This window comes from Meleagris gallopavo, chromosome Z (assembly GCF_000146605.3).
Source record: "Meleagris gallopavo isolate NT-WF06-2002-E0010 breed Aviagen turkey brand Nicholas breeding stock chromosome Z, Turkey_5.1, whole genome shotgun sequence".
Lineage (NCBI taxonomy): Eukaryota > Metazoa > Chordata > Aves > Galliformes > Phasianidae > Meleagris > Meleagris gallopavo.
The window spans coordinates 24,284,231-24,304,227 of NC_015041.2; the positions used below are offsets into that span (position 1 = coordinate 24,284,231).

The 19,997-nt window shown below is 37.2% G+C and overlaps 2 protein-coding genes across 2 annotated transcripts in view; one reads left to right on the plus strand and one right to left on the minus strand.

Moving 5' to 3' along the window:
- KANK1 (KN motif and ankyrin repeat domains 1) overlaps positions 1-19,997 on the plus strand; it is a 404,522-nt gene that overhangs the window by 289,864 nt on the left and 94,661 nt on the right. The window lies entirely within an intron of this gene.
- Positions 8,003-15,518, minus strand: LOC104914995 (phosphoglucomutase-like protein 5). The gene is made up of 3 exons (XM_010725601.3): positions 15,343-15,518; positions 13,952-14,135; positions 8,003-8,164 (listed from the first exon to the last, which is right to left on the minus strand). Exons 1-3 carry the CDS (start codon positions 15,501-15,503, stop codon positions 8,021-8,023), a joined length of 489 nt encoding a protein of 162 aa, XP_010723903.1. The 5' UTR covers positions 15,504-15,518; the 3' UTR covers positions 8,003-8,020.

Below are 19,997 nucleotides of genomic sequence, written 5' to 3' on the forward strand. Positions count from 1 at the left end.
ATTCTGTGATTCTGTGATTCATTTCTTAAACAAATGCACACTGAGCAAAAAAAACCACCAGAATAAACAAAGCACTACTCAGTGCTTTCAAGAAAAAACAAAATCAAATCATGTGACACTCATTTACAAAAATATCTTAGCTGCTGTTCTTCAGCCAAATGATTCCAATTACCATTAAAATATTCTGCTGCTTACAATCATACTTGTTAACAGATAAAAACTTATTTTAGTTCTGTCCTCTCATTTGCCTCAACTACACTTTCTTCATCTTGCAGATGTTAAAAAAGAGCATTATTTTTAAAGTGGCAAAAGCAGAACAGAACAACAAGGATGAAGAGACGAAGAGCTGAATATGCCAAATGAAATGTAGGTAAGTTTCACATAATTTGGGCATGCTCATTTTCCATAGGTGTTAAGTTCACATTTCTCATTCCACTCTGTCTCAAAAACAGAGTAGAATGAACTTTTTATCAGTTTTATCAGTGAAAAGAACTTGCAGAACTTACTTAGGACATGCAAATCCGAAAACACTCAGAGAATGGCAGTAACATCAACAGGACACAAAGCATTCTAGTGAACACAAGTAACTACTATTCTCTTTCAGAGTTCTCACATTTTTGCTCTGTCTTTTCTTACCATATTTATCTGCATTTTGCATACAGCAACAAGTTCACCAGCATAATTTTGGTCTCTTTCAACTGTAAATGTACCCAAGTGAATGAATAAGGTGTAACACTCAAAACACAGGGTCAGTTATTCATGTACATATTATTTGTAAAACACTGAGCACTAACCCATTTGCTCCCTGTGTTCTGGGACCACAGGGAGGGCAACGGAAAGCTATCTGAACTAGTCACTGAAAGAATGTACTGCTGGGGCACCATCCATCAGCTAAGCCTTTATGTGACTTATGGTATATGGGCATGTAGACAGCTGAAATACTAACAACAAAGATCACCCTTTGGACAATAATTATTTCAGAACAAATATTCTGAAATTATAATGCTACTGATTTCTAAGCAGAGCTGGCATAGTACATATTTCAGCACAATTCACTTTCCTAGAACAACTGTTCAAATTAAAGAGAGATAAACAACTCAGCACAGCATGAAGTTGTCAAAGAAGGATTACAGTTCAATATCTGGAACTCTGCCATGACAGGAGATATGCCAAGTGTTTTCCATCTTTGCATTTTCCCTTTCTAAAAGCTGCAGTCAAATACAAAATACTACCTCTTCAGCTGCTGCTCCTTCATATTTAGTGTCAGTTTAAGTAGTTTTCCAGTTCCTCAAGGTAGTTTTGATAAAAACATACTTGTAGACTGAAGTCACCAAAAGCTATACTTGCTAGGTGGTGTTATTACTGTTTATAAATAAAGATAAGCCTTGAAGATTCAGGCATGACTTCACCTGAGTTAACAAGCAGACAGCACCACACCAGATCTTCTGCAGGGCTGATATATAAAGAGCTAAAACACACAGCTCAGCTCAGTGTGCCTGCCCAGTGAACATATTATGACTGTCAGGTCCTGCATTCCAAAAAAGCAGAAGTCTCTGGAAAAGTTTATGCTGCAGTCATCGGTCCTAGAAAATCTTAAGACATGTGGAAAACCTGGTTAATAGTGGAACAACCTGTCTGGGTCTGTAACATTTACAGAACTGGTCACGTTGACTTCATTACAATGATGCAACACATTTGCTGAGGTGAAAAGGGAATTGATATCTCTGCCATCTCACTATCTATGTCTAACTAGTAACTACTGTTTGCAAACTCAAATAAAATGATAGTAAGAGTCAGGAGGACAGCTGTTCTGCCCCGGCAGTGGAAGACAACCTGTACAAGAGATGAAAAATACAAGAGGAAAATGAAAATTGGGTAGTGTTAGGAAATATCTCTTGTTAAAAGATTAATTCTTTTCTAGTATATAGAGTAGTTCAGACTGAAGTTTAGTTAACTCATTTTCTTGACTCATAAAATATTTCATAATTAGTGCCACGATATATTTTTCCAACATTACACAAAAAAAACCCAACTCCTTCTAGTTTCAACTGATTTGAAATCTGTTCACTGGAAGGCTTTTGGCAGATCTGGAAGACAAAGTATCTGAGTAGCATGCATATAATGTATTATACCCTAGTGCAATCAAATAGATATAAATATCCTTATTCCACAAGCCTTCAAAGAAAAACTTATGAATTAAAGTAGTAAAGGTAAGACTTAATATAAACTCTTCAAATCACATATTAATATCCAGCAAGAGCCATGTTAAAAGATCCAGCGTTTCAAAAAATAACAGAGAAACCGTAACTCTAATGAACTGCACTCGTGGTTAGAGGTTGTTAACAGTATTTTGACAGAACCATATAGAAAATTTTAATTTTATCACTATTAAATGATACTGGGGAAAAGGATTTACATGTTATTGATTCCAGTTCCCTGCTCTTGCACAAAGCCATGCTTGCAAGAGAGAAACAATCCCTTCATACAATCTTTACATACATATAATTATATATAACCTTAATTCTTTTATATACATTCCATGGTCCATCCCAAAAAAATTTTCTTTACTGACATTCAAAAGTTCTTTCAGAAATTCAGTTTTGGATAATGAAGACACTTTTGATTCCAATTACATTTTTTTTGGACAAAAGCACACTGAAATAACTCTTGTGTAGTTGCTGCTACTATAGTGATTCTTTAGCTAACAAACATCTAGCAATCTTCAGCAAAAGCCATTCCTTCATTTGTGATTCACTGTATCATACAGATTGAAGGGTCTACAACAACACCTATTCATCTCTAGTGCAATTCAGGTAATGAATAATAAAATATTGTAAACAGAGCTAGTTAGTTCATATGCAGAAAATTCAATTATGCACTACACCACTCCCAGAGTACTTAGCCTGCAACAGCAGTAAAACCATGTGATTGAAGGGAACACCATTTTAATAAACGAAACAATTCAAAACAACTCTGCATAATGAATCATTTCATTTTTGGTCTTTGTACATGAATTTTCATGTCTGAATCTTATCCAAGTTCAATAATGTGTCCAGGTGGCTAGACAAGGGACAAGCAGATAGGAACCATCTGCTGCAATCCATAAATAGGGAATAAGTTGATCTATAAAATGAAGCTATAAAAGAATTGAAAGGTCAAAAAAATCTTGTTTTACTACTTTGGGCCTATTCAACCTAGATTTTCAATCTGTGTTTTGATTTAGCACAGCCAATAGTTCTTTTAAATTTATACAAAGATCAATTTCTAAGCATAGAGTCTGACTTCACACAGAAGTTTGTTGTTTGTTATAAAGCAATAAACTTCCTGAAATTGCTCACCAGATGCCTGCTTGGATGCTAGAAGGCATCCAATATATCATTTTTTAAGAATGTCTTCCAAGCTATCTAGAAAGCAACTTTCTCAGTAATACACAGTGATGAGATGCATCACCAACAATAAGAAGCAGCAACAGTTTGCCTCTCCCTTCTTAAGAGGAATGTTCCAGTTTTAGGAAAGAGTTGGGCATCGTTTCAAATACTTTGTTTAAGCCTGCATAGAAGCAGATAGCAACACCGCTACACACTGTGATTTAAAACTGCTTACAGCAATAACATACTTGGCATAGGACATGACAGTCATTTATCATTAATCACTCCTCATTAGGAAGAACTGAATTAGTCATGGAAAGACAGTAAATACCCTTAAACTCCCAGGTTATCATAAGCTGCTTCTGCCCATTTCTTTCAATTGACTATAGAATAGTTAGTAGTCACTGCTATTCACATTTATCAGTGGCCTTGGACTTCTAGTTATTAGCATATTTTACTACTTTCTCTTGGATTTTAATGTTGTTGACCAATTGGCTAGCTGGCTATAATTTATGCGTTCTAGCTGTAAAGTATTAATCAAATAATTATATGAAGATGCTACTAAAATAAGATACTAAGATTTGAGAGACCCTTCTATTCATTAATAGCTACCATCCGGCCCACATACAAATTGGAAGAAAAGTTCCTTAAGAGTCTTTTTTCTCTCTACTTATAAGACTACTTTTACAGAAAGACTTAGGATGGAAAATAAACAATTACAGACCTGAAAATCAGCTTTTCCTCTATGATCCATGCAGATATACATAGAACTGATGTACAATAAGGTATGAAGAGAGCCTCACTTAAGCACTACTCATTTCAATGGCTCCATGGTGACAAAATTAAGGGCATAAGTTTGAGGAACCCCCATAGTACTTAGAAGTGCATTAGGTTTTCTGTTGGCTATCAAATCAAAATAGGTCCTACAACTAGCTCTCTCCAAGCAGTTGATCCCTGATGATACAGAGAATAGTTACGTATCTTTGTTCAGATTGTTTTCTGGACAAGTATTGCTTATAATCCACTCCAGCTTCTTTAGCAACAATCACTGATTCACTGTGCATTTGGATGACAGATATTACAAATGATGAACAGCCACAGTGAAGGAAAAACAAAGGCAAGTAAGCAACGCTAAGACTGACTAGTTATATATAATGCATAAGTAACCACAAGGAAATGCTGTAACGTGACAAGCATTTCTGTTTATTGCTACTGATTCTATACACAGAGTAGGATAACTGTAGTCTGTTCCAATTCCAAATCCAAATTCCATCAACTCACATACAATAAGGCAGTTAGCTATAGTCCTTGCCTTTACAAGAATAAACACAAAGAAAAGAATATAAAAGTTTTTTAAGAACAGCCTTCTGACATTTCACATACACAATTTTACACTTGGCTGAAGAAGTAACAATACCAAGTTGTTACAAAAATTAAGCAAATACTTTGTTGATTTTATGGCAGAATTCATATCCCACTTCATAATAAGAATTGATGAAAAGTTAACAGAAGAGCTTTCTTTCTCTTTAGAGGTTTTCCCAAACTCCCAATATTTGATTCCAAAAGTTATAAAGAAAAACAACTCAACCAGGATGGTGCAGCTCTACTGAACATAGATGATTTCATCCCTACTCAGAGAACAACTTATGCTCCTTATGGGAATAGTTGCAGCCACACTCTGCATCTGAAGGGCATCTGTGAAGATCAGTTTACAAAAACAAGAAGAATAAATTTGTGCTTGAGTTTGACAGATAATTGGCTGGTGGTAAGATCAGATAATCAAGACAAACTGAGACTCAAACACTAGAATCACATGAGGGCAAAACACAAAAAAATCACAGAGGTTTCAGTTTGAAAAACCTCCTAACTCCACTGCCATTCAATAGACACAGCTGATTCTAAATACAGGGACTATGGATACAGCCCAGAACATTAACACAAACCTGAAAATGACTGATGGAACACGAAGCTTGATTTCTATCCCTGTTCTTTCAATTTAAGAATTTCTTCATTCCTTTATAGATTCTTGAAGATTTTGATTAATTTGCTTCTTTGTTGTAGTAAAACAAAAACTGAATAGTTATGCTTATCCACAGAAGTAGAATAAAATGGTATTGTTATCAGGTAGAAATGGGCAATGCAAAAGCACTCCAAACTGTCTATGTAAACAATCAAAAGAAGGTACTTAAAAAGGTGGTCCAGTATGCAGAAGGAACTAAGTGTTGAGCGTCTTAGCATCAAATAATTTTCTTCTGTTTTATGATACAGAAAGTATACCATAAACATGGGATACCCACTAGTTCCATGGACTTGTGACAGTCCAGGTGGAGTAGCAGGTCTCTAACTGTTCCCACCTGAATGCCGGTGAGGGATCTGGAGCACACGCTTTATGAGGGAACTGGGATTGTTTAGTCTGGAGAAGAGGAGGCTCAGAAGAGACCTTAGTGCTTTCCACAGCTACCGGAAAGGAGGCTGTGGTGAGATGGGGGTCAGTCTCTTCTCTCATGTAACTAGCAATAGGACTAGAGGGAATGACCTCAAGTTGTTCCAGGGGAGGTTCGGGTTGAATATTAGGAAAAATATCTTCTCTAAAAGAGTGGTCAGGCACTGGAATGGGCTGCCCAGGGAGGTGGTGGAGTCACTGCCCCTGGAGGTGTTTAAGAAACATTTAGAATGTTATACTGAGGGACATGGTTTAGTGGGGAAATACTGGTGATATCTGGTGGTTGGGCTAGATGATCTTAGAGGTCTTTCCAACCTTAGTGATTCTATGATACTTCAAGAAAGAGTGAAGAAAATGAATATATCATATCTGAAGAAAATCAGGTAGCAAAATTTCTGGAATGTCTGATAGATAGTTGTTTAGTAGCATAGAAGAAACTCATTAAATCTATGGTAGAAATATAGCAAAAAAAGCAATGTATGGTTCAAAAGGATTTCATGTTCAGAGAAACTTTGCATTTGCACTGCAGTCATAAATACACGAGTTTCAAAAACAGAGTTTTAAATTCTTGCAAGCTAAATGCTTACTACTCTTCCATGAGAAATACTTAGTCCTCTTTTGTTTATTTCACAACATGACAGTGTTTCAGTGGAACTAATCTGAGAGGTCGAACTGCAATTTGTATTATAAATTGTTTTAGGTGTCTGCTAGATTTCACTGAAATCTGCTCTCAAACTTTTATTTTCCTAGGAAGGAGTCTGTTTATGATGTGAGATAATTCTCAGATAGCTGCAAGTCTTTCCCTTACAAGGAATCCCTACTCAGGCATCCGTAATTCCTAACTGTGCTTGCACTGAGAAGCCTTCACTAAATGATCCCCAGAAAATGTGCCCCAAAATTTACTGATTTTTAAAATACTGTTCTATAAAAAAACTGAGTGGAAAAAAAAAAAAGATAAATGTTTTCCCAGCATTCAGGCATCTCAGGCCTTGACATTCCTGTTTTGTGACATATTACACAAATATGTACTAAAGCTGCTAGTCCTACCTCAAAAAGTGAACAGTCCCACAAAAAAACATCCACAGTAAACAGAGGTCAAAGCATTGCGTGCAGGAACTCATAAAATTAACCTTCAGCTTCTACTGCAAAAGAAATTCCCCTAATGTCCCAAGGTTCTAAGATTCACACAGCAACAGCTAAAGAAGAACTGAAACTTTTGTTAGTTATGCACATACAAAAATGAAAGAAGTCTATGTAAGAGTCTGGCTGGCAGAGAGGGGAACAGAACAAAAGCATCAGTGACTGAACAGAGACTGTCAAGAGGCAGCAAGGGCTGGCTGGCTCTTCTCTCAGTGCCCAGCAATTCTCCTGGAGCTAGTCTCCTTGTGCCAGGAACAGTAATATAACTGACAGAACAGGGGTCTTGCCATTCAGGGCCCAGCTCCATGATACTGTAAAGAGGTAAGCATAAAAGACCCAGAAATTGTACCCAGATTCAATGAATAGTCGAGATCAACAGGCAAGCTCATGGCAATGGGGAAGGTCCAAGGTCAAACAAGGGAGTCAGTGCACAATTTGGGTCCAGTGAGTGGCAAGGAGGTCCACAGTGACCAGAAAGGGTTGAGGCCAATGAGTAAAGCCAATATATCCTCCAAATTTAAGGCAACTATAGATGATATTGTCTTTCTGGCATTTGACTTAACCACTAATATCTGTGATTTGAACAAAAAAATTGGCTTTCTCAGGGTGTGGTGGTTTTCTTCAGTTGCCTAGACTGACTGACTGAATCAATGTCTGAATACACACATATTTCTTTTCTCTTTATTCTTCGACCTTCTGCTTCAGTGCTCCTCATTGAGTTGATGATCTTCATTGAACTGATGATACAGATTTCCAAAATATCCACTTACGGTTTGAATATGCATCACTACAACTATTGGAAACTCTTCAGTTTCTCACTGTATCCTTGATATTTCCTTTCTGTGATCAAGAAGCAGCTTTCCCAAACCAAACATAGTAGGCCTGCTAATGCTTCCTGACTACTTAGCAGCTTTAGTATAATACTCAGAACATTCTACCTTTCGCACTTAGTTAAAAAACAAAAACAAAAACAACGCATGTGGTGTTCAGGCTTCTACAGGCATCTACTGGAGTCTGATTTTAAGACAACTGCAAACAGTTTATTCTTGCAGGTTTTCTTACAATGTTATTACATTACCTGTGGTTCCTTATTGTGTTGGCTAGGATCCTTCTCATAACTCTCTGCATAGATCCGGAGAGTAGCTCTCACATGGCTAGAAGCGCTCATTCTAAAGATGAGCCTGGAAGCATCTGAAAAAACAATCCGCAGCCCCTATGGGAGAAGAAGGAGTATCATACATTAAGGTGGCAATACCTCTTATACATCACAGTTTTCACTGCTCTAAAATAAAACAAGAAAGGAAGAACCATAAGGATACAATCTCACTTTAACTTTGGACAACTCATTTATTACTTTTTTCCATCTCAAGATCAGAAACAATCTGTGTTTTCACTCCCACTCCTCTAACCAAGGGCTTTTTTACTGCTGTTTTTAGTTTCTTTCACTGATTTGTTCTTGTTCTGTGTGGCAGAGCAAAAAATCACTAGTCAGTGAGATATTTATAAGATCAACAAAGAATGGGAAACAGCTATAAGAAACAAAAGACAGTTAGTAATGCTAAAAATGTCAGCATCAGTTCCCTCACCGACCATGCATTAAGACTTGATTACAAGGATTTCAACAAAAGTCTGTAGTACAGTCTAGGAGCCCAACATGTGTTGTTAATTTTAAGCATGTCTCTTAATGTGACATTCTTCACTGTGTAAAGATTTTAAAAGATTTATTATTAATTAAGTAGGAATTTACTTCAGCTTCCATCTCTTTTTATTACCCTCCCTGCTTTCACACTGTATATATGCACACATCCTTCCACAGACCATGTACTGGATCCATAGTGAACAGTCTCTCTGTACAGGGATGACATAAGGTAAGCAAGAAGGGCAGACAGGTAGATTTGTTCCCATTAAAAAAAAGGACTAACCTGAACAGTTAAAGAGTTGCAGTGTTTTCATTATCTACCAGTTTTGCACTAACATGTTCTTGTTTCCTTTCTGTAAATGTTATCCCTAGGCTAAATGTTACCTCTGTTCTGCCAGTGAACTTCTATTTTCCATTTTAGTTCTGCTATTGGCAAATGAGTGCATAAACTGAGATCATTGCTAATTTTGTTGAAGTTCCAGTAAAGCATTTAAAAACGGGAGAATTAAAGAGAGAAGTATTTTATTCTTCCATCTTTATCAGCAGCCTGAGAAGACACTGCTGTTAGGAATACTGTGCTCCCCAAAATAAAATAAAAGTGCAAAAAGCCTTTGTTTGCTCAGGTATATGTCAAAGTATCTTCAACAGTGTCTGGATGGTATTGTCTTTCAACACAAAGAAATACGCAACAGGAAAACATAGCATATGAGTAAAAGGCTGAGTCAGATGGCCTAAGACATATTATTCATTTATTGTTTTGGTTGGACATAAAAGTGTGTGTGACGCAAATGCATCTCACTGAATTCCTCCATGAGGAAAAAATGGCATCTATTGATATTCAGCAACGCTTGCCGAATATTTATGGAGACCAAACAGTGGATGTGAGCAGAGAGAGGCAGCAGGTGGTGCATTTCAGCAATGGTGACCGTGACATGAAACACAGGCCACATTTAAATGGCCATGCAGATTTTTACAGGCACAGCATGCAGCCTCCTGCTCATCACTGGCAGAAATGCACAGCTAATGGTGGTGACTGTGTTTAAAAATGGTGTTTTATAACCGGGACTTTGCTCTATCAAATAGTGTTATTATGTGCTTTGTATTTGTTGTAACTTCCATGGAAATAAATAGCAGGCATTATTTTCCTGCACATTAATTTAAACACAAACACAATGGTAACATAAATTCATCTAGTATTTTCAACACAAAAAGCATGTGTAATAATCAGAAATACTTTATATTCAGCAGAATAAGCTTCAGAGCCTTTTTTCTAATGTTTGCTATTAAGCCAACTTATTAATGATTTGGTTCGTATGATGTTAGTGGGAGTTCTGCCATCAATGGAATTTCAGCTTGGACAGCAAGAAGTATATAGTCACTTTGTTATGAACAAGGAGTTGTCTCTTGCTGATTGCTAATTACTTCTAACTTTACGACAGCAAAATGAAAAAAATATAGTTCTAGGTATAGTTTGTTTTGAATACTTGTTGAACCTACAATCAGGAGCTCAAAATATGTAACATTCATGTCAAGCAGCTTGAAGTGGGAAGGAAGGAAGCCTAACATACTTGCACAAAATTAAACCACAAACATAAAGAGCATGTGAATGTTTTCCTACCTAATGGCTACATGGACATTTTGCATGTCCCTGCTAGGTCAAGCTACCTCCATAATGATAAAACTAGCAAATCCACTTGAACACTCTAACACTCTTCTACATATTCTGTGTATCTGGCAAGAATAACAACTGTACATTGTTGCTTCTCTCAGAACCTCAGTACTGTCTCACCACTCCTTAAACTATGGTCTTTGGGACAAAAAAGGTTTAGAAACACTCCCCATAACTCTATCCTTCATGACGCTATTTTTTTCCACCAAACTAAAGCATCTGTAGCCACTTTGATGCTACAGTTTATAGTACTTGAGATTTTACCTAGCATACAGACACACAACCTGCATTCAGTTTACTATTTCTGAGATTATTTTCACATTTCTCAGGAGTAAATGATTGACAGTACTAGTTTTTACACAAGAGAGATGTCAGTTGATAATAGTCTATAAGACTAGAATTTCTGCCATACAAAGGTATTTTTCAAAAGGGAATTATAGAGATGTAGTGACTGTACTCATGAAAAACAACTACCTCTGGAGTGCCAGGGAGAAATTATGTGCTAAGAAAACAGCGGCCTTCAGAGTTGGACTGTCAAAATCAGCTTTTGTGTCACTCCTGCACCTGGAGCTAGAGCATAAGTCATTTTTGGCACGGAACTCAACAGCAAAGACCTGTCTTTTGACTCTCCACTGAAAACAGCGATTTCAAAACTAGCAACGCTTTTTACTCTGGAAGGCAACAGAATTTAATGAGAACTATTATGTATTTACATTTCTTAACATTTTCTGAAACTTATACCACAAAGCTGTAGGTTACACTTGTTAAAACCAGTTAAAAGAGGAAAAACAGCCAAAAACACTGTTCCCAAGTAACTATGAAGAAACATTACCTGTCAAATAACCTACAGGTCTGCATTTAGGTGAAGACAAAGTCAAAGAGTTTATCCCTGTTCACTACTACACAGTTTAACATATTAAATATTCCTTTTTAGCATTTTTTAGCTTTTGTGATCACTGTTGTCAAAGCAAGTTGGTGAAATTGAGAACAACCTACTTACTGTTTGACATGATGGCATTTTCTCACCTGAGATAAACTCAATTTAAAGCCACATACTTGCTATTTGTTATATAAAAAATGTCAGCTCTGTGAAAGTGCACAGAACAGAATTTTATGTGCAGAATTAATAAACTGACTTGAGGAAAAAACAAAGAACAACAAACTGAAAAGTCCACAGTGCAGAAAAAGTTCCAGTTTTAATAAAATGGGGCACTCTATTTGTCACAAACATGTTTTATTATGGAAACTGGTAACTCTTTTTTCCAAAAGGAAGCAAATGAAAACCTTCAGTACAGCTCTGACAATGGATATCTGCAGATACTTATATTAGGCAAATCAGGCCTGCTGATGGACATTAATTAGCCGTGTGGAAATTTTGAAACAAAATTACCTTGTCACTGGTTAACCCATTGGCTTTGAAGCCATTGCGACAAAGAGAGAGCTTCACAAGGATTTCTCTACTTTTGCATTATAATCCAATTAAACAGTTTACTGATATAAAAAAAGTCACTTAAGATTTTGAAAACCATTATTAAATGGTAGAGTATAACACCAGCAGAAAATCTAGCTTAGCAGCAGTATATCCAACAGACACATACATTAGAAGCATGCAGAATAGCTACCTTTCTTCAAAATACTGCAGTTATCGTAATTTTTATTTGCTCATCTGTGGACCCTAGAACACCACCGGGGCATAGGAGGCTATTCTGACTATTCTGACAAGAAATATGCTATTGTTGACATGGGACTAAAATATCATTCTGAACAGAGAATAATTTTTTCCTCATCTCTGGAGGGTCATATGAAATAACTTTCAGAACAGCTCCCCAAAAAACATGAGACTACACGCAGAGAATTTTACGGCCTAAATCTAACAAAGGAGCAAGACAACATTAAGAAAATTTAAATGACAAACACTGGGAGTTTTATTCTGTAAATCTCTGAATATGATAAATCTTCATGAAAGAGTCCATCATTTTAATTGGTAACTTGTTCACTATGTTATGTGCTAATATTCGTGCAAAGGCCAGCACAATTTTCAGGAACAGCAACATGTTTCATTTAACTTTATATCTTATTACTGAACTGTGATGATAAACAATATTCATGTATTTGTTTCATAATAAATTAGAGTACGGCCTGCTTGTACTGTTACATATCTATTTTATTATTGCTGTTTGTTTTCTGCAATTAATTAACATTGATTTAGTCGTAGTCCAGTAGAAGCAGTTCAGATACATTGAGTACAAATTTCTATCCACTTTCTACTGAGGAATAAAAAGTTCCTGACAACGTAGCTGGAAAATCTACATGAAACTCATGACAGTCACAAAGAGGCACCTGCATTTGCACAAAGAGCATACAACATGAGGAAAATGGCAGCAGTGAACTGCTGCTTATTTCCATGGATTAATGTCATTTCTTATTTTATTATGCTTGGAGAATTCCACCAAGGCTGCAAACACACAGAGCCAGGAATGCAAGCTTGTCAGAAGACAAACAGATTGAATTGTACTCTCATCAAATGAGTGCTTTTGCCTATGAAAAGACATGCTCTCCATTTCAAAGTCCACTTAAAAACAGGGCAAGTCATACTTCTCTGTATTACATGGTGACGTGACTAGCAGCTGTACTCCAATTTAGGAAACAGCTTTGGATGAAAAGAAAGAGAAAGTACACTAAAAATTTACAATTTTTTTTTTAAATGACTAGAGTCACAAGCCTGCCACACCTGTAATTTTCCAGTGGATTTGGATATGACAATATCCTTGTACCTTGTTTCAGCAGCAATATGTACAAAGACAGTAATTCAGTGGCAAATTGACTGCTTATATATCTGGATGTAGTGATGAATGGAAACTACAAAGACACTGAGCAAATGGAATGACAACTGGTTTAATGGCTCATAATATCATTTGATAGAGTGTGATCAGGTCAAGCAGTTTACAAACTTCACAAACAAAGACAACAAAAACAAGCAGCATAAAATCAGAATACATTTAAATATGAGTCACAGCTCATATTCAAAATGTTTTGATATACATCTACACCAGGCAAAAGTACATGTCTGCTTTTGTGCTTGTCATGGAACATCAAAGGCTCAATTTGAGTTGCAGAACTTGATAGCTAAAAGAGCTTAATATTGACATAGCCTACAGTCAGCCCAAAAGGAACACAGAGCAGTTTTTTTTGGCTAGAGAAGCCAAACATGCCCCAATATGGAACAATCTGCTTAAGTCTTCTGCGTGCTGTTGGCAACAAGGGAATACCATGCCTTAATTACGTGAATACCAAAAGCAAGAAAATTTGAGCTTTTTTTTGCATTGTATAGCAATTGTAGATTTCAGACAGAAAACAGAAAAAGCAAATGCTGCCTTTCTACAAGACACCTTCCATTATTCAGGAAATGGGTCTCTCTCTATATTTGCATTGCTGGCAGCAGGGACCCTGTCTCAGCCTACATTCTCCATAACACTACAGTCTCTATTTATGCACAGCAAGTGCAAGCCAAACCAGAGGTGGATTATCTTATCCAGTCTGAGCTAATCTTAAGTAGGAAATGTGGTATCTATCAGTGCAATTAAAAAAATGTCCTATAAATAAATGGTAAGGCTTTCAGCTGAATGTCAGAAATGTTTTAAGAGGCATATTGAAAGCTGCAAAATTTTGCTACTTCACCACCACAGCCATACCTGTCTTTTGGTCACAGTGCCATCCACAGGATCTATGTACTCAAAGCTGTCTGTTCTTTCCACGCTGTAGATACTGCTGCCCACAGCAAACTGCTGGTGGCTGAATGACTTATCAGTGATCAAAGCTTCCAGGTCTCTCATTATGAAATATGCTGTTCTGGGTTCCAACGCTTCATAATCAAACCTTGCATGTATATAAAAAAGTAGAAGTAAAAATTAAGTCCACCACAGCTTAGAAGACAATTCTTTTTTCACAGTTCTCTATATATACACAATTAGCAATTTGTTGCTTACTTCAAAAATTGACAGTAGACTACTGAATCTGGCCACTTAAGTCTCGAGGCAATAGAAACCATTTGGAAAACACATTGTACCTTAAGTAGCACAGAAAACATCATAAAATCACAGAACCATAGAAAAGACCTCTAAGATCACCTGTCCAAACATTCACCCACCACCAATATTTCCCCACTAAATCATGTCCCTTAGTGCGACATGTAAACACTTCTTGAACACGTAAAGGGACAGTGACAATGACATCTGCATTGGCAGCCCATTCCAGTGCCTGACCACTCTTCAGGAAAAGTTTTTCCTAATATCCAACCTGAACCTTCCCTGGAGCAACTAGAGGCCATTACCTCTAGCCCTACCACTAGTTACCCGGGAGATGTCTCCCATCTCACCACAACCTCCTTTCAGGTAGTTAGTTCTACAGAGCAGTAAGGTCCCCTCTGAGCCTCCTCTTCAGAAGACTAAACCCAACATAGCCAGCATTCTGAAATCAAGGACACAATCAGTGCAGTGCTCTGAAGAAAATAAAATAGAAGATACTTTGCTGCAAGTTTTGAGGAACAGCTGTGTTCCTCCATGATTATACTTACTCATCCGAATTAAATCTATTCTGAAAGAAAGAGAGAGAGAGAGAGGCTAAGGTAAGATCTGTGTTATGTGAAAGCCAATTAGAATTCACCCTTTTGAGACAATAATATAAACAAGTACATGTATGAATATTCAGAGGAGTTCTCTTGACTTTAAAGTAAGCATAAAATCAGTTTTCACAAAAGCATTTTCATGAAGAAGCATGAAGAAAGAAATGTATGAGCAAACTTGCTGAGATGTTGACTATTTTTCAACACCATGTAACCAACAGCGATTCCACATGTAATATACTGGAAGTGACGTATATGCACAGCTCCTTCAGTGAGTAAAGTCTGCTTACTCAACCGATAAAAAACTGTCCATTACAGTGGCAATCTGTAGCAGATTTTCATTACGTGGACATATGAAACATACATCTAAATGTAGCTAAGTGCAAGTAATCAAGCCTTGTTTGCAGCAGAATTGACCCACTGACTGTATAAGTTCCTGTGCCTTTCCTTCATTTTTCTCACCTGCAGTAATAGTGTCGACCAAACTTCGCCCAGTGATCCCTGACAATTTCTTCTACGCTCTGCTTTCGAGCTGCTAGGATTGAAAGCCAAACTAGAACGGCCCATAGTCCGTCTTTCTCTCGAAGGTGATCAGACCCTAAAGAGAGATATGTAAAGCACATTATTTGATATCGCTGCATTTAAGAAAACAAGCTAAGGAGGCTGGGCAAATGTCTCAATTAACTTGTACATCACATAACAGTATCCAGGAAGGTACCAGCTTCCACAGCTATGGTAGCTCCCAGAGTGACAACCAGAATTCACTTTTACATATGACAAAGTGTGTACCCTAACATTAAATAAATAATATACATGAGTACTTGGATAGAAGTGGTAGCAGTAGAAACACATTTTTAATCATTATACATACAGGGCATTTCCACACTTCTGGTACTGTTTCCCCAAACTGGGCAAGACACTCAGACTCCTGGCCAGTGTTCTGTGTTATGTGAGTCAAGTTCAAGAGCATCTCCCTATCTGCACAGATGTTCATCTGTCAAGCTGTGGAGAAACAGTTTTCTCATTCCATGAAAAAACATAAATTTCCAGAATATTTATAAACTTCCATCAGGACAAATAAAAAAAAATATATATATATTTTTAAAAAGCATCATAAATAGCTTCTGGAGGAAAAAAAGCAGAAAGAAAACTTTTTTCCCTTTCTGACTTCCTCCTTACCTTTCAGAGATAAGAATGTTTGAATGCTCAGACCTAAATTCCTTCCTAGTTTCATATTCATGACAAATTGATACAAAAGAAACTAAGAAGAATTTTTGAAAATCCCACGGGATTTAGGACACATTCAGGGATACAGGAGGCACAAATTCAAGTCTACTATTTGAATTCAAATGGAATATGGACTTGAACTGCCAGTTTCCACATACAAAACCAAAAGAACAACTTGGAGTAATGAGCTGCTTCCAAAAGACTTATCACTTATTTTGACCAGAAACATTTCTATGAAAGTAAACTCTGTCTGTTAAAACAGAAATGTATCAAAAAGCAAAAAGTTTCAATAAAATTATCATTTTGTAACCAAGGAGTATTACATAGGAAAGGTTCTTGGCCATGTCAGCAAGCACCCTCTCCTTCTGGATAATTTACAGCAAGTTTCTGTGGCAATCTGCACCTAATCTAGGTGAACATTTTTGAAAATTAATAGAAAGTAAGATCCAGGATGCTCTACACTTAGCAGATACTGGAAGATGACTACTTCAACTAATAGACTCAAGAAACTTGAGTTGTCAAATCTGTGGCCACTGCTCTGGCATATTAGCACCAGATTTGATTCAAGTTTTTTAGTTGCATTTAGTTATCATTTTCTGTTCACACACCGTAGAAGACCTGGGTACAAGACACATTAAGTCACAATTTTTTCTTTTTCCTCATGAATCAATCAATAGTTTGACTATCTGTGCTCCTAAAAATTACTTAGTAAAAAATTCTCCACAGAGAAATCAGAAAGGCTTTTGTTTCAAAATCTGTTGCATGATATATTCTCCCTCATCAAATATAAAAATTCTGCTGCATCAAGTCTGCTTTGCAGTTCTGTAGTTTTATATAATAGACTGCAAGTTCTGTACACACATTTGTCAAAAATGGCTGTGTTTTCCTACTGGCAAAGGATCTGGTTCTCGTTATATAAATTGAAGCTGTTAATCCTGTGAAAAATTGTCGAGAGAAAATTAAATACATAAGGAAAACAGTAAGATATGCCTGGAGCAACTGTGATTTCTGTGGTTAACTCTTGACATCCATCCTTCAGTTACCACTGCTGCTTTTGACTTTCAGTCCACCTTTTTGACAGAGAGCAGCAAGTCAAGGTAGCAGCTGCTATTCACACAAATTTGCTAAGTGCCCATCAACCTGGGATTTTCAAAGCTTTGCCTGTAACTTAGGCTCCTTGGCTTTTATTCAGCCCTAGAGGTACAGACTCCCATCCCCCTTGAATCTAATATTTTTAAAAAATTACTACAGTTAACTATGTGTAAATTACTAATCCAGTACAATACCAGAACAGCATAAAAATGATTACGAAAAAGTTGTAAAGGGGAAAAATGTTTCTAGAAAGCACAAGAAAAAAAGATATATGAAGATTATGCTTGAGTCTATGAGTTGGGTTCTGTAGAAAACTAGGACACTGAATAGCTCAAATGGATTTAAGAACAGAGACAGACAGCAATGTTCCTTCATGTTTGCAAAGTAGCTGTCATGATACTGAGAATACTTTCTTTCTGCCACTTTTGATCTGCCTTGACCTGTAGTCTGTGAACTGTTCCCAACAAGGACAGTCTGCTAATACGGTGCCTAGAGCTATAGCCTGGTCCCCTAGCAGCTGCTATAAAAACTGCAAGAGCTTACTTTGTTCTCTGGTTCAGAGCCTCCAGATGCTATCAAAGCATGTAATGCTACTTGATCACAAGAAAAAGGGCAGGTTATTATCTATGAACCCTTTTGCAAATAGCTTTAGATTAAAAAAAAGAAAACAAATGTCCCCAAACAGGAACTCAGCCCTACAGATAATCAGATCCTCACCTTTTCTACTTCCTCTTTGCGATAACACAGTAGATCAGCTGAAGGATCCCTCCCACAGAAATACCAACAATCTGGTCTACAGATAACAAAATCAGCTTTGCTCATATACAAAGCAAATGGTATGATCCTATCTTTTATTGTAGACAAGAATTTGTTCCTAGAAACGCTGCCACTGCAGCTTTCTGACACTGCCACTAAAAGGAGGATGTAGAAGAGAGCTGTCATCTCCTACCAGCGCCTGTCACTCCTCTGGTAAAAGCAAGAAAAGTTGTTAGGCCAGCACAGCTGCAGGGGGCTTTCTGGGTGTCAGAAGCAGCTTGGCTGCTGCCCACGGCTGGGCAGGACAAAAGGGTGTGAAACTGCAGCCTGGCCCTGCTAAGTTGTTTTGGGAGCTGGTGGGGGGTCCCAGACAGGATGGAGGAGGCTGGGAATGCTATGCATTGTCCTGGTAACTGTGAACTTGCCTCAGCATTGCTGTTCCTTTTTTCTTAACCTTCCTGGTTCTTCTTTTAGCCATTCATTCTTAGCACAGGAAAGGTTAATTCTGCCTAAAAGTCATCTCTAGTGATGATATTACCCACAACTTAAATTGCTTAATCTGCTCAACAGACACTAGCAGCGGAGATGTGGTAGAAATAAACACTCAAGTGACTTGTTTCAAAGTAAGTGATCATTTACTCTCCCGTTGTGCAACACGCTGCAGACTGCAAGCCATCAAATCACACAGTGAAAGGCACACCACTGTGTCAGCAAAATAGCCAGTACATCTCGACATGTGTGCAAAGGTCTAAACTTAGCACTGAAGAAAGTAAGCATTTTGATTTCACAAACAGTTTGAGTATGTTTCACTGAACCAAATTGGTCCAGTGAAACATGGACATAAGAATTTTTGGAAAGGTCCCTGAGCCTTGTTTTGGCATGGCTTAAGCTTATAAATCTCTGTGAAGAGGGTTGAGTGTACACATGTATCATTCTTCTGATCCATTTAGCAGCTTTGGCGTGTGTTGTGTCCTTGTGTGTCCTTCATGATGACATACAGATTGTTGCTCCTCTGGAAAGAAAAAGCATAGGAAGAAAGCAATCCAGAGGCAAAAATCTGTATGGAAAAACCTGTAAACAATCCAACCATTTCAAAATAAAAAAAATCAGTGATTAAAAACACTGGCCTAACAATAACAGTAACCCTGCGTTCCCAAGAAATGTCTTGATTGATTATTCTTATTAGAAGGAAAAATGAGATCGGGGATTTCTCAGAATTTGTTTATTCCACCTCTTATTTTACCAGCTGATCAACTAGTTGGGCTACTATATACACATATGTGCAAATTTACTGCTTTCATTTCTTTTAGTAAATTAAAATCCACTACTACAACTCTGTTAGTGAACTCTGGTTTTCACTCGTTTTATCTATGTAGGTGTCTTCATTTCCTCTCTCACACTTACTCTTACTGTCCAGCTCACGTGCTAGAAACACGAGGCAGGGAGCTAGTTCTGCCAGCTCTGTTCAGTTAACAGTATCTTCCTCCAGTTCATACACCTAATATCTGTTGCTGTGAATCTGCAAAGGCAGAGTCAGTTTGTGCAAAGTGATCAAATAAAAGGTGCTTCACAATTCCTGAGGCTGTAATACTACCAGTCATTCTGTCTGCTGAGGGCACTCAGCAATCTCAGGATAATTCTTATTGATACTTCTGATTGAAAAATACATACCATTAATGAATTCCAGCCAGTAAGGAGACAAAACAGAAAGAACAGTGGAGTCAACAAACATTTTTCTAATTATGTCACTGTATTTAATTTGCCATTGGTAAGGAAAATTACAGTAACAGCAAGTACTGTGACAGCTTATTTTTAAGCTAATTTGCCAATTATATTTCTCAATATAATAATAACAACAAAAGTTATTTTATACTACTGCAACAGTTAATTGCTATGGGCAGACTCAGAGTAAACACTCTGGGAAAAACTGTTAGAGCACATTCCCATTCACAAGAAAGTACACAGACAGGCTTAAACTGAAGTAGTCTTGAGAGTCAGTAGTCTGAGAAACAAGTAAAATCATGAAAAAATGTTTGCATGAT